General features: G+C 35.8%; 1 protein-coding gene across 1 annotated transcript; it reads right to left on the bottom strand.

Annotated features, from left to right (window-relative positions):
- Positions 1-650: 650 nt before the first annotated feature.
- LOC18008284 lies at positions 651-1,582 on the bottom strand. The gene has a single exon (XM_006391458.2). The coding sequence runs from the start codon at positions 1,487-1,489 to the stop codon at positions 902-904; it is 588 nt and encodes a 195-aa protein (XP_006391520.1). The 5' UTR covers positions 1,490-1,582; the 3' UTR covers positions 651-901.
- Positions 1,583-15,840: the final 14,258 nt, after the last annotated feature.

Below are 15,840 nucleotides of genomic sequence, written 5' to 3'. Positions count from 1 at the left end.
ATGATATATATAAATAAAAACTAGAAGAAACCCAACATGAGGCAAAACCCGACAAAATAACAACAAATTTAAGAATCACTGCTAGACTAGAGCAAAACCCAAGAACCAAAAGTATCAAAGGATTAGATCTAGAAAGAACATGAGGCACAAAATGTTACCTAATTGTTGCTTCTCATTTAAAACGTCAAGCTTTAAGCTCTAGCCTCTATACATACATAAAGATGACATATAGAAAAGGACTAGAAGAGACAGAACATAACAACAACTTGTTATTACGCAGAATCACTACTAGACTAGAGCAAAATACAAGAACCAAAGGTATCAAATTAGATCCAGAAAGAACATAAGGCACTAAAAATTAACCAATTGTTTCTCCTCATTCAAAAACGTCAAGCTTTAAGCTCTAAACATATATAAAGATGACTAAACTGTCGTTAAGCAGTAGAACTATCAGGAGTTTACAATGCTTGAAAGCTCTTAACACCACACAAATTCCCTTTTAGCGTCTAGCGAGTCAGAGAGAAAATAGAGTTACCGAAACCGAAAATGATGTTAAACCAAAGTCTGCATGATCAAACCATTTAAGTATTAGCACCTAAAAGAACCTTATTGATATCAAGATAGTGAATAAGCTATCTGCAAACAAGAACTAACATCATAATCACACACTTACACAATTTATAATTTATAAACATCCACTACAAATCATAAATGACTCGAATTTCAAGTATATTAGGTTTAGATAAATCCATAAAAGACTCGAATTTACTGATACGCAACATAGATAAGACAACAACGTTAAAAGCAGAGACACTGATGATAATATGCAGAAACTGAATTCACAAAAGGAAATTTTTGTTTGTTTTTGCTGTTTGGGTATTAGGATAAGAACAACCTCGAATTAAGCAGCTTCCTTCACAGGAGCTGAAACTGGAGCAGGGATCTTGACGTAACCCAATTTCTTCAAGCTAGCTTCATCAGATTCATCGTTCTCGAAATCATCTTCCTCGAAATTGTAGCTATGGCGATTCACGACAAGAGCCCAGACGAGGTACATAGTCGCGGCGGTTAGGGCACCACAACCGACGCCGAACAAGAGAGCCACGACGACGCTGAGGATGTCTCTGGTTCGGTCTCTGAACGAATTGATGTTATCGAAGATCATAGGGAAGGCTGATTGGGCACGATCGTCCTCCGATCGTTGGATCTGAGGTTTCTCAACGGCGGAAGGGAGGAATCCATGGCGGCGATTGACGAAGAAAGGTACGATTGGGTGGGGATTGAGACGGCGGATGGTGAAGACGGTGACGAATCGAGTGGAGGAGAGATCGGATTCGTGGTTAGGGTTTTCTTCTGGGGTTATTGAGAGGGAATAGGAGGAGATGAGGAAGGTTTTGCAAGGACGAGCGGCGATGGTGGAGACTGAAAGGGAAGAGACGATGATCGCGATGAGGAGGAAGAGGTAAGAGGATGATGATGAGGTCGCCATTGTTGTGTGTATCGTCTTTGACTTCTTCTTCTTCTTCGTGCGATTCGTGCTTTTGGAAACAAAGGACAATCTAGCAGAAGATTCGGTGAACAAGATTATGAAGATTTTTTTTCTGGGTAGTTGTAGTTTTAATGTATTGAGAAACGGCCCCTTTATTTATTGTATTTAACAACATGGTCCCTTAACTTTTTTTGTTTCGTTTTTTTTGTCAACTCGTTTTTTATTAGACGAAAGCCCAAAGGACAATGTAAGTGATACAAATTAAGCCCATATAAGCAGGTCTAAAACAAAATTGAACACATTACAACATTACACGTTTAAGAACACGTGTTTAAGAGAGAAAAACCCAGACCCACATGACATTAAAAGAAGAAGTTTGGGAATTCCGCCGGTTTACTCTACCTCCATCACCAATTAATCGCCGGTCTTCGCCTCCACGACAATCTTCTTTGCCAAATCAGGACTTCAAAGTGTATCACACCTACATCTTCCTTTGCAGAGCTCGCCGAGCAATTGATAATGGAGATCTCTAACTCCATCGAATTAGTGAAGCGCCAAACACCTCGTTAGATCTAGCGAACCAGACACAGATGCAAACACACTCTTCTAAGTCTGAAACTAAATCGATCGAAGGTATTCACATATTTCGATTGACAGCATATAGAGAAACTTCATCCGAACTGGTTCAACAGCCCATAAGATGATATGAAGATTTATATTTGTATGCAAGTAATAAAGAGTGATGAACATAGAACTCTGAATAATTTCTCGGGATTTGTCTCTTCGAAGGTGAGATATAGATCCTGCAAAGGAGAAAAAGAAAACCATAACAAGAAACTAAATCCGGATATCACCAAAAAAGGAAAATCGGTAACTAACACCGATTAATCAGAATTTACAACCAAAAAACGAAAGAAAGCTTTCTCTCTCTGAAAGATAGAAGTGAGAGAAGAGAGAGAAAGCTTTTTGTTTCGTTTATAACGTTATAGTAAAAACACATTTCTGTCAACATGATTAATGTTTTGTATAAATAATTTGAATAGACATGCTCATCTATGTACACCCATATTTTCCCATTTTTGGTGAATTCCATGAGTAGACTCGGTGCTATTTCTGATAACAAAATGGTACTTCGGTTTTATTTAAAATTAGATGGGATTCGTGCCAAACGCGGTGGGATGTTTGTAAATTATATATAATATTTTGAAATAATATGTTTTAATATTCTTTTGTTTTAACAATATTAGCTATCATGAAACAGTTATTTATTTTATTTTTTTATAATGGTGAAAAGTTTTAATAGTTGGATAAAATGGTACTTTTGAAAAAATTCATCACTTTATCAACCGTGACCATTATCATTATGTGCATCAATATTTGCTGATGTACAACATTCCAATACTGCAGATTTTTAAGTTGCAGTTTTTTTCAGTGTATATTTTCCAAACACCATTATGGTTTTGTACTCGATTTTCTTTATGTTTAATAAAATATATCGATTCTCGACAATCAAGACAACTATTAATGGAAAAAAAGTATCAATTCTGAACCATAAATAAACCAAGATATCATTAAAACAAACCATTTAATTAGTAAAGGTCTAAACCAAAACAAATAAAATAAACTATCGTTTCCTTACATTCTGAAAGACGGTCTTGTATACAACGTTCAAAGTATTGGTTTATGGCTTACCCATAGTATCCGTTATCAGAATCTTCAAACCAGCTCTCGAAGTAACATGGGAAAATATGGGTTTTGGTAAATACAGTTCAACCTTTTGCAAAATCTGTCCTTAGCTTTTATTGATAGTCATTGCATAGGCGATGGCTACATGGAATTGTCTACGCCTCATTCTGAAAGGAAATCTTGTCTCGGAGGGGGAAACAAACATTCGTGGGATCAAGACATTTTGACCAATATACTCATCAGTTATGTGGCTAGCTTATATAACATGTTTGGCCAATTGTATTACCAAGAGTCTTGTTCCATTGCATAAACCACCTCTAGCCTCAATATTCCAAAGCACAATAATATGTGTTTATAATTTCAATTTCAATTCATGGTTCGACACTTTTGAGATATTAATACTATTAAGATATTCCTGGGTGTAGACTTTTTCGTCAATCTTGCCCTTAGTAGAAGTATCAATACTGTCTGAGCTAAAATAGGTATGTTCCTCACCTAAAAAAATGTTAAACGAAGTTCACTAAGTATAACTTAAAATAACGATATGAAACTCAAGTGTAAGATCATATATCTATATTTATAAAGCGTTGAATATGTTTACCTTGTATTTCCGATAACATGTATTTGTTTATTAATCCCACGTATGCATTTATCGAGCTGAGAAATGCTCTGTCTTGAAAAAATTTTGGATCTCTCTCCGATCTGTATGAATCACCATACACTTCTCTTAGTATCTCTTTAACATGATTGACATATTCTTTATCAGTAAACCGTCAATGATTTCAATTTTGGATTCATCGTCGTCACAAAATATATAGATCACTTGCTTATTGCTCTTTTTATTGTTCTTTTTGAAAGATATACGATTCGTGATAACATTCTTAAATTATTATGAATCCTCCCTGAATATTTAGGGAGGCATTAGGTTGAAAATTTTGACATGGATTCCAAAATTTTAACAATCTGCAGTTTGGTCTGAAATTAAAATGTAAACAACTTATTTTTGGTCTGAATCAACATAGTCATCAAAAGCATTGCAAACCTACTTGCTTCTTAATGGTATTCAATCATCTTCATTCATCACAAAATGTCTTAGACCCGATCAAATCAAGAGAAAAGGTTTGTTAAACAACAATACATAAACATTTTATATATTCGAAATCTTTAAGAGATATTTAAAACATGATCATTGAAGGTTTATTATTCAGAAAGACCTTCCTAAATTTTTTAAGAATTCCTTCCTAAAAATTAGAAAAGCTTTCCTGAATTGAAAATTCAATAAAGTTTCTTAATGTTTTAGGAAAGGCTTCCTAAGACTTGTTCATGTTTGTACATGTAAACATGTATAATTAAATCTGTGAACAAAATCAATGATACAAAGATTAATACAAATTATTAAGACTTGTAAGTATATAAACAACAATTACATAAACATTTTAAAGGTATTCCTGAAGGTCTAATGATTCAGGAAGACATTCCTAAACCATTATGATTCATTCTTGAATATTAGGGAGGCTTTCCCATATTGAAAATTTAGACCTGAGTTTCGAATTTCTGACGATCTGTAGTTTGGAAATGGTTCCAAAATGATTTAAGATTCAAGAAAAACAGATTTTTGCCGAAAACCTATAGTTTGTGCACAAAAGTTTTCAAAATCCCCAATTTTTTCCTTAAAATTTGAGATTTCGATTAAGGTTTCGAAGAAGTTGGAAAATTGTTTGAAAGAGACCAAGTTGGGATTAGCTCGGTTTCCAGAGTGAAGATTTGCTAACTTCGACGACGATTCCATCAAATTCCAAATGAATACTGACAGCGGTGGAAGTAGTGAGACGATCAATGAAGATTTTTGTGAGATTTATGATTTTCATGGAGGAGGAAATAAAATTAGAACTAATAGTGTTTTTTGTTTTAATTAATTGTATATTTGTCCCTGTGAAAAAGAGGACTCTTTTTGAAAAAATTTAGTTTTTTGGGCCATTTTTGAGAATTTTCCTTTTTTAATGATCTCATCTATAATTTTTTTAAGAAAATTATTTACAATTTTCATATTTTGTTGTCATTTGTTTGTTTTAATCTATTATTTTTTTTTCTGATTTAGATATTTTAAATTTTTGTTAAATATCTGAAATTCAAAATTGTGGAAGTCACGTATATGAATAGATGTGACTCTGTTCTGGTTTATTACTATTTTTGTTTTTTTTTTGTTTTTGTAAAAAAACTTACTGTCTAACTATTTAATATTATTTAGTTTTTGTAAAGGTTAATATATATCAACTTGGATATTTTGTTGTGGAATATTTTTGCATCAAATGTATGTCACGCAAGTAACAAAGGCTGACCAATTCAAATCAATTTAATTTGATTGGTGAAAAACTATTATACAAAACATTTAAAATCAACATCGGTATTCATCATATTGAACACAAGTGACAATGACTTTATAAACCCATAACCAATATAATAATTCAAACTCAAATTCATCATTCCACGAGATATCATAACCAAGATATTATATAATTATAATTATAATAATTATTATTATTGTTCGAAGGTTAAATAGAAGAATTGCGAAAGATAACTTAAAATTTGATTTTAAATACAAAAATAGATCATTTATTCAATATTAAGCAATAGTAACCTAAAAAGATAGGAAAATTACCATTTTCTCCTTAATGAACAAACAAAAAAACAGAAATAACAATGACTGTTATAACTTTGTTCAAAGTCCTATGAAGTCTACCATTTAGAGTGTTAAAAAAAATCAAAAAAAAGAAATTTGTAAAAAAATAGGTAATTAAAAGAGTTAATCGGCTAAAGTAATTTCTATTATTTTTATTTTTTAAAAACTAAAACTAATTAAATTGCGAGTGTTAAAAAAAAACAAAGAAAAAAGAAATTTGTTAAATAGAAAAAGTAAAAAAGCATGTAAAAGGAAAATAATATTTTAATGATTTGTTTGTAATTATCTGTTGGATTTATTTAAAATATGATTGCACAAGCTGGAATCAGTGATCTAGGAAACAAACGTTTATTATTACACGTAAGATCTTAAATAACTTTGGGGATGAAGTCTAAGAGAACAGAACAAAAAAATACATGTTAATAATTATAATAAATATGACATAACGAAAAGAATGATCATAATGTGTATAACCGAAAGAAACGATCAATTAAAGTGACAAAAACAACAAAAAGAATGAAAACAAAAATTACAAAATTAATTTTTATCGACATAAGCATTAAAGCTAAACATCTAAATAGGAAAAAAACCAGAGCAAAACCTAAAAAATACTGAGAGGTTAACAAAATACATATGTAGAACTAAACGTGTATGTATAAGAGGAATAATGTGCTAGGGTTTAGATTTCTGTGACTATGACGGTTATTAAAATCTCTGGTCTGTGGTCCATTATCGAAGGAAAATTCATGTCACAGATTTGTACACGTAAGATTAATGATGGATCTATCAAAACAAATTAATACCACGTAGGACATTCGCTCTGGTGATGACACATATGGTTTTTGACCTTACGAATAATAGTATAGATTTTAATTTTGAATTCTGGTTTTATTGTCAAGATGATTCGAATCTCCAATATATAATGAGTTCGTTACTATTTGAGAAACAATTAAACCTGTGAGCACCACTCTCGGCTAAAAAAATGAGATTTGGGGTCTCTCACCACTTCCTCAAGCAATGCTCCTCTCAGTCAAAATGCAACAGCCTCTCTGGTTTGATCAATGATTTTTCTTTTGGAAACAACGTAAGAAGGCTACGCTACCATTACAAAACACAAAGCGCAGCATATATACAGCTATTTGACTAATTGAGTTTGTTTTCACAACATATCAAATCAATATGCATAATTATGTACCATTTCTTGAGAGACATTTTAGGAGATTCAGCAAGGTGTAAGAGACGGTGTTACATTTGTTCATGTCAATATTCATCTGGACAGAGCTGTGCCCAGAGATATGAAACCCGTAAGCGGTGTTAAAAAAAGAGCCTTTAATAATTATTTTATTAAAAATTTTAACTAACCATATTTATCCCATACTTATATAAAACCAATCCAATTCATATAAAAAAACTAATAATTGTCATTTTCTTAAAATTCTTTTAAAACCAGTAATAACAATCATCATCCTAAACAAAATAAATAAAAAGTAACCAATTACAAATCAAATTAAATCTGATATGAAACAAAATTAAATGAAAAACTTAATAATGTGATTATGTGATCGTTCAGTAAGAAGAAAAATAAGTAAGAAGTTTTCAAAACTTCAACAAAAATAGAGAGTTTGAAAAGATAATTTTATATAAAAAGTTTAGGATCCTATGTATGTTGTCCTAATATTTATTGTATTGTTATTTTAGTTGCTAATTGTATTTTTTTAAAAGTTTGTGTTTTCAAAATTAAATCTAGACTCTTCAATTTATGATAATTAATTCTGTTAATAATTAGAATTAAATTAGACATTTTAGTTTTTTTTTTTAAAAAACTGGGCCCATAGGCCAATGTTTCTTTTGTTTGCACATAGGCATGGGCCTACATCTGGAGTCTCTAATGAGAAAATAACTGATCTTCTCTCAACTAAGCAACAATTTAAGGTTTGGTTGGTGATATACTCATATTTTGCATCATTTTAGCATGCATTTAGTTTAGTTTTTGAGTCTCACACATATGTTTTCATAGTTTTCTTAGAGTTTTAGGCTTTGTTTTGATTTAGATATGTTTGCATCAGATCCAAGTGAGTCTATGCATGTTTGGAGTGTTATTAGGTACCTTTGGAGATTAAAAAGAGACTTGGAGACGTTGGAGAAAGGAACCAGTACGCAAAGACAAGTCAAACAGTTAGAGAGAAGAGGAATGCACTTGGAGATCACACCGACCTGACCACACCGCGCCATATTCTTCTTTTGATTAGGCTGGTGTAGTTACTTCACTTCTCCGAGGTTTCTCTGACCAGTCCACACTCGGCCAAGCCAGGTTGCTGCCAGAGAAGACCACTATTAAGCTGAGAGAACCATGTTCAAACCGGAGAGCAACAGATTGGTATAAACAGGTCGGTGGACATCCCTATTTCCCATTTCTGCGTGGTTTCTCTAACCTTCTACACCGGCCAACATTCATACGGTGTGAATAGCTTCTCCAAGCCTGATCTACACCGACCTCCTCTAAATCGGCCTACTCTTGCTCGATGGAAATAGGGTCGACCTTCTTTAACAGCTGGCCGGGTCAAAATCCGGTTTATTCCTGGTTGACCCAGTCTGAAAACATTTAGGGTGTACCCTAATTTCTAGAGACATCTTGTTTTCTCTTATGAAACCTTTCTCTTTCTGAGAACAAGAGCAAATTTGTAAGAGATCTTCTATAGTTCTATGCAATTTAAGAGTTTAGTAATCTTTATTCATCTTTTCTTATCTTGTTATTCATGCTTAACATCACATCTTGCAAAAGATTAAGTATGTTAAGTATGATTAGTGAGTAGTTTTTTTTAAGCTTGTGGGTGCATAGATTAGGGTGCTTAGATGTTTAGTCTCTGATGTTTAGGGCCTAGATTCTTCTTTTCTTTTCTTATTTGGCTGTTCTTAATGCTAGATCTCTCTTGATCAGTTTGATCTAGACCTTAGGGGTTTCATGCACCAAAAGTGTTGATGAAATGCTTGAATGAGCCAAATAAGAGTTTAATGCATTATTCACCTAAGAATGCTTGTTAATCATTAAATGGTAACTAGAACTGATTTCTTATGCTTGTTAATCATTTTCTCACTAATAATAATTAGATCTTTATAATGATGATTACAAAAGTAATTAGCACCATGAGAATGGGTTAGTTAAGTTTATGATTTCTATGTTAAAGGAATTGTCTTTTTGATTGTTTTAACATCTTAGATTAGCTTTGAAACCACCCTAATCAATTATCATATCTAGAGACTTATCTTTTATCTAATTGAATCAATATTTGTTTAGTTGTTTGCTTGTTCTTGTTTAGTCTTTCCACTTGTTTAATCTGTTCATTAGTCTCTAGTTAATTAAAGACATCTCCTTTTTTGCTTGGATTAAATTAGTTTAATGCATTTTTCTAGTGTTTGAATCACACTCATTGGATTTGATGTAGGCACAGAATCCACCAATGTTTTAATCACAAGGTTGTTGAGAGTTTACAAGCTTGATGGGATGAAGATCACCACTCAAAGGTGAGGAAAGCCTTTGAGATAAGACCAGGAACCTAAGCCTCAATGAATTCACACAAGAGACAGAGATTCATCTTGCTTTCTATTATTAGAAAACGAATGGAATGAAGAAATTAAACTTCAAGAGAGAGTAAACTGAATAATTCTGTTTATGATTGATAAAAGGTATGATTGGTCGGTGGAAAACAAAGCTTAAGTCATTTTCTTGCACCAGTATTGATTTGGTCCTCTTCTTGGTCTCTCGGTCGGCATTGATCATTTACTTGTGCATGGCGGAGTAGCTCCATTTGTAGTAGTAGGCTCCAGATCACTTTGTCAAATGTCTCACGAGCTGCTCTAGTTCTTGACCGTGTGGGTGGAGCCTCTCTCATGACGGGCACCGTGTTGTCTCGGTCTGACTCTTCTCTGGCCTCGTCATCTTCGGGGTTGATGTCCTCATCATTCCCTCCCTCTTGAAATGGTTTTGACCTCAGAACTGGTTCATCTGTAATAAATGGAGCTAGGTTAGTAACATTGAAACTCCTAGACACGTTGAGCTCACCTGGTAGTTCCCGACAGTAAGCGTTGTTGTTGATGCGCTCTAGCACTTTGAATAGGCCGTCTCCTCTTGGTGCTAACTTCAAACTGTGTTGGTTTGGGAACCTCTCCTTGTGTAGGTGCAACCAAACTCATTCTCCCGGCTCAAAAATCTCCTCTTATTGATTCTTATCTATCTTCTTCTTGGTAAGTTCGTTCTTCTGTTCTATGTTCTCTTTGGCCTTTTGGTGAAGCTTCTTGATGTGTTGTGCTCAACTTTCCCTGTTTTGATTGGTGTAAGCTCCCAGTAGTAGTGTTATGAGATCTAGGGGTGTGAGAGGATTGAATCCATATACTATCTCAAATGGAGAAAGCTTAGAGGTAGATGGAGTAGCACGGTTATAAGAAAATTCTATAAATGGTAAACAATCAAGCCAATTTCGTGAATTATTACCAATTGTAACTCTAAGCAAAGTAGATAGAGTACGGTTAACAACCTTGGTTTGGACGTCTATTTGGGGGTGGTAGGTGGTGGAGAAGAGTACCTTGGTCCCTAGCTTCTTCAATGAATGAGGAATTTGATATCCATGTCGGAGACAATGGTCTGAGGCAGGCCGTGAAGTCTTACCACTTTGAAAAATAGATCGGCATTTGTGTCGCATCATTGATCTTGGCATAATGAATGAAGTGTCATATTTGAAAATCGGTCCACCAAAAGATAAAGAAGAAAAGATTATAAGAAATAACTTTGGATTGATTAAAATCAAAGATAGCTCTTAACAAGAACTAGTCTTTCACCAATGGGAAAAGAAACAAAAGAGAAATGAAAGATGTCTAGAAAATTAGGTCATAAACATATATGTAGTTGGTGTTCTCGGACCGGGTAAGCCCAGGACAAACTGGGTACTGACCCGGTTCAAATGGGTCTTGAGGCTTGCTCCGACCACTCTCTTTCCTGCAACAAGAAGTCTCATCAAGGTCAGGGAAGATGCTCGGTGATTGCTCCAGCCACTTCTTCATTCGCAGCAAAAAGTCACAGCAAGAAGTTGGTCATTGCTCTGGCTTCTTCTTTGGCCGCAGCATCAAGTTGCAGCAAGCTCCAAAGGGTCTTCTTTTTTCGTGCTGCGATTTCACTCTCCAGCAGCATGTCCTTACAGAAAAGTTCCAAAAACATTCAGAGGCTGCTCTGGTCTCTTTTTCATCTCAGAGCATCATGATGTTGGGATTTGTTCCGAGTGATATCCAAGTCGCAGCACCAACTCGCAGCATGGTCCGAAGAGTCTTGTTCCATGGTGCTGCGGGTTGAATGAAGTCACAGCCCAAGTCGGAGCATGGTTTGACACTTGAGCAAGATCACATCAGGGCAATGAGCTGATCTGGGATTAACATGTATGCACTTGAAACGGTGTAACTTTCGAGCCTGTGATCTGGATTCTATGATTCCAGATCCACCAGACAGGTAACACAATGGCCTACAACGTTTTTGAAGTGCTTCAAGGCTTCCGGAGAGAGAAAGGCCTTCGCCTGACTGGGTTTGATCCATATTTTGGCTGCAAGACAGGTTAACGTTCAAATGGATGTAAATTTCTGACCACTGCACCGAATCATCTGATTCCACTTTCATTGGAAAGTTAACTTGATCCTCTACAGTCTTGGTGAATACTTCAAAGACCAGTTCAGAATGGAAACCTTCTGTCTTGATCAATCTTTGAGGTGCATCAGCATGGTTAGAACTTGTCCGAGAACTCATGTACCGCGGTAAGGATTTTGGCAGATAAATATGAGCCGTGGCAAGAAATTTGCCGAGAAATGCCGACCAGACAGCGCATTTTGGCCGAGAAAATCTTTTGAACCACTTCTCCTTCTTTCGTCATCTTTTTCAGCACTTTCTTCAATGGTCTCATGATTTGCTGAGGTTTAAATCCTAGTTTTCTGCAAGTGCAGAGATGTACATTGTAGTACGTAGGGATCGATCCACTGAAGACCAAGTAAGTGCACTACAACTTTATTTGAGATGAGAATTGAGATAAGATGAAAATATGAGTGTTTGTTTGAGGGTTGTGAATAGTGACAAAAATAACAACTTATAAACTTGAAATGAGTAAATAATAAGATCAAATCAGTGCGAGAAAGTGTTGGGTGTTATTGAATTCGTCGGGAATCATAGACTAGCTAGCAAGATAATTGATGTGAGTGCAGTGGGCAACACAAGTTTTACCCTAGACAAGCTGCAAGTGTACAACAAACGCAGTAGTACTTAGGGGTCGAATCCACAGAGATCTGTGTATTGAGGACTTCTAACCGATGCTAAAAACAATCGTAAACATAATCTAATAAAAAATGGTTTTGGTTTGTCACTAAATTTAATTATGCAGAGATTTAAAAAGAGCTTTAAGTAAAAATCGGTTGAAAAACAGTAAGGAAAAAGCGCTAGGTTCAAGGTTCATCTTTAGGGTTCATGTTCTAAAACACAAGGAATTTAGGCAAGGATTTTCTATGACTCTGAAACTAGGATAGACACATGTAAGATTAGCCAACTCTCGTCACCCTAATCATCTAATCACTTGTTCATGGCAATTAACTCTCACTCTCATGCCAGAACAAGATCATGCTTTGTAGATCGGAATCCATCTCTGCTTACGTATCCTCCGTAGGTAGCTTTCGTCTCCTACGATGGGGACGTCCATAAGATCCGGTTCAGGCAACCCAGATACAACACTCTCGTGGCTCGGATTAAACATAGGATCGGATTCTAGGTGATCAATCCAGAATTACTGCTTTGAGAATTGGATGAATGGGAGGGAGAATCATGTTAAAAATCAAAATCCTTTTTTCCTAAAAACGTAGATGTCATTCGAACATGGGATCCCTTTGGATTACCCTTTCACCCAACTAGGTGACTACTCAGACATTGCTGAGGTAGACATCATCATCGGTTTAGAACTAAGAAGAAGAAAAGTAAAAGAAAGAAAGTTGCAGAAAAACTTCTCTTATTGAAGACAGTGTGGAGAAGGAGAGCTTCTACAAATGCATAAAAATAAAAACCTAAAACTACAAATGAGCTCTCTCTCAAAGAGAAGGAAGAGGCTCCCTTACAAAAGACCTAAAAATGAGTATTTATAGTGTTTCTCCAAGTGTTTGGCGTCTAGGGCTTGTAAAATGGGTGCAAGAAGTGTCTTGGGCCTTAGTTAGGCTCCTGAGGTTCGGACATAGGTCCACCGGGGGTGAAATCTCCTGAGCCGCGGTGGGAAGAAGGCTGGCCGCGGGTGAAAGCACTTGTGCTTGACTGGACTTGTGTTGATCGACTTTCAGTGCATTGATGATATCTTGAGATCTAACCGTTGGATTGCTTTGATTCTAAGTGTGTTGGAAAGCTGGTTGTCTCTTCTATAATGTCTACAAATTTGGGGATGATCGGACAGTGAGAAGGTCTTATTTGGTTGCCAAAATTCTGGCGGTCTGAATTTATCCAAAAATGTACTTTTGCTCTAAAATGCTCTCAAAAGTCCCAAGTTTCCTGAAAAGCCTTTTAAAACTCCAAAACATGAAAAACACTTATAAAACCTGTAAAACTGAGTAAAAACATCTGCATAAGATATTGAAAATGATCTATAAAAATGGTCAAAATCAGGTGATATCAACTCCCCCTTGACTTAAACTTTTGTTTGTCCTCAAACAAAACCAAAGAACTTAACCTGGAAAAGAGGTTTGAAAATCGCAGGAACTAACAAAATCTCAGAGAACATGCTTCTAAACTAGAGTTAGTCATTATGCTCAAATCAATGATAGTCTAGAAACCAAAGCACAAGTATAACTAGTCCGTTGATCCGTCATGCGAAAATCTACACACTTAAACCTATCTTCAAGTCAACTAGCTCTTAACATTCATTTATATGTTCCAGTGGTTCTCATCAAAAGGATTTTAGCAAAGCAATCAAGGCTAGGTATTCAAAATAGCTGTAGAAGGTGAGGCTTTTAGTGTTTAGGGTTACCTTTTCTGGAGAGACAATACATTATGCAAAACAGCAAGAGAGGGTGGAGCTGTTGATATCCACAGTTTCCAGTCACATTCTTCTTGCTTTAAGATTCTTGATCTCCTTTCTTCAGGTTCTCCTCATAACTCCCCCAGACTTATATTTTTGTCCAGGTTTTAAAACCAATGCTCACAATTGAATACTTGCAGCCTTTGCTTCAAATAATTTCGGCTACTTTAGATTCTTTAGGCTTTTAGTTTCCTTCCCTTTCATTAGTTTTCTATTTTTTCATTTTTTTAGAAAAGGGAAAAACCGCCCTTTGGATTGAGAGTCTTAAGAAGCACGAAATTTACCTTTAAATTCAAGCTTTTTGAGGCACCATCGAGCTTTGATAGGATTGTTGATACCCCTCTTTCCCAAATTTCTTCAGTCATTCTCTTGAGTGACTGAAAACCATGTTGTTCCTCCCTCTCCGGCGTTTTTGCACATATCTGCCAAAAGTGCTAAAGAGAGAATGCATGAAGTTTGAAATAATGGTTCTGGGTAAAGGGTGTGGTACCAGCTAAAGATGAACTGACCATCTAGGACAACAAAAAGTGGTAATAATGATGTAAAGATGTCCTAGATGTGTATCACGATGCCTGCTAAAACTAATGATGAGAAAATTAGATGTCAAGATTATGTTCAAGTAAAATGAGCTAGTCTATCCTGTCAGGACAAGTCTCCATGAATAGAAATCCTCTGGTGGGAGTTCGTAGTGCAAGTACTCTAGCTACCTTCTAGTCTAGTACTAATTAAAAAGAAACTAGCATGAAAAGTCTAGAAGCACATGGGTCTTACTCATCATAGTTTTGTGTCAAACATTTCTGAAAAATACTCAAGGTCTTTTAATAAGCATAGAAAAATTTAAAAATATCAGAAAAAGATAAGAAACAAAGAAAAATAGATTAGTACGGATAGACATCCTCCCCCAGACTTAAATCACACTGTCACCAGTGTGAAAAAGTTGGTGAGAAGATGGTGAAATAAAAGCAAAAGAGTCTAAAATAAAAGAAAAAAAAAATGGTGATAGAACCGTGGGCATGATGTGGTGATGGATAGGTGCCTATGTCTCATGGCTGTCATCTGTCTCTGTAGATGAGGAGTCATCAGACCGGCGGATCTTAAGTAGTCTCTTCATGCACCTGTTAATCTTCTCTTGGTGGTAAAGCTTCTTCTTCAAATCTGCAAAGTCTGCATCACTCCTAGTGGATGCTCTGAAATGAGAAGAACTGGCTCTGAATGAGGATGGTGCAGACTGTAGTCTCCTGCTGTTTGCAGCTACCTCTCTCTTGGCTTTTGCAGCCAGAAATTGCTTCATGGTCAGAGGTAAGAGTGGCAAAGATGGTAGGAAGTCGCTAGTCTCTGGTTTCCATCATGGGTCTGAACCATCTCAAAGACGGGGCATTAAATCCGATGGTAGTAGTACCCTGTACTCGCTGGAACTGGTGGAGAACTTGTAAGAAAATCCAATTGGGTCCATCTTGGCCCTGGTGATAGTCCTGTCTCTAGAGAACTGAGAAAGATCAAACCAATCCTCTCTAAGAGGTGTCTCAGCTGAAAAATAAACTCCTGCTGCTATCATAAGCGAAGTGATGATACTCCCAAAAGCTGGTGAGTAGTCCTGACAATCAGATGTAAGCATCTCATGCTTAACCTTCACTAGGTTCCTTGCAATGATACAAGCAAAGCAAGAAAACCTGGGGTGATCTGCGAATGGTAGCTGTAGTGTCACCAACTCTGGCTTAAGGACATTCGCTTGATTGACTCGCGAAAACACAGTGTGTGCTAGTAACTTATGAACATAGCGGACAGCAGGATGAGAGAGTAATGATGCCTTAGACCTTCCTTTGTCATAAACTCCATAACCCATCAGCTTCCAAAGATCTTCATCTGGATCCTTCTCCAATGCAATCTCATCACAATAAGGCAACTTC

This window comes from Eutrema salsugineum, unplaced genomic scaffold, assembly GCF_000478725.1.
Source record: "Eutrema salsugineum unplaced genomic scaffold, Eutsalg1_0 scaffold_9, whole genome shotgun sequence".
Taxonomy (NCBI): Eukaryota; Viridiplantae; Streptophyta; class Magnoliopsida; order Brassicales; family Brassicaceae; genus Eutrema; species Eutrema salsugineum.
Note: the sequence above shows the minus strand (reverse complement) of the source record. Positions and strands in the feature narration are given on the sequence as shown.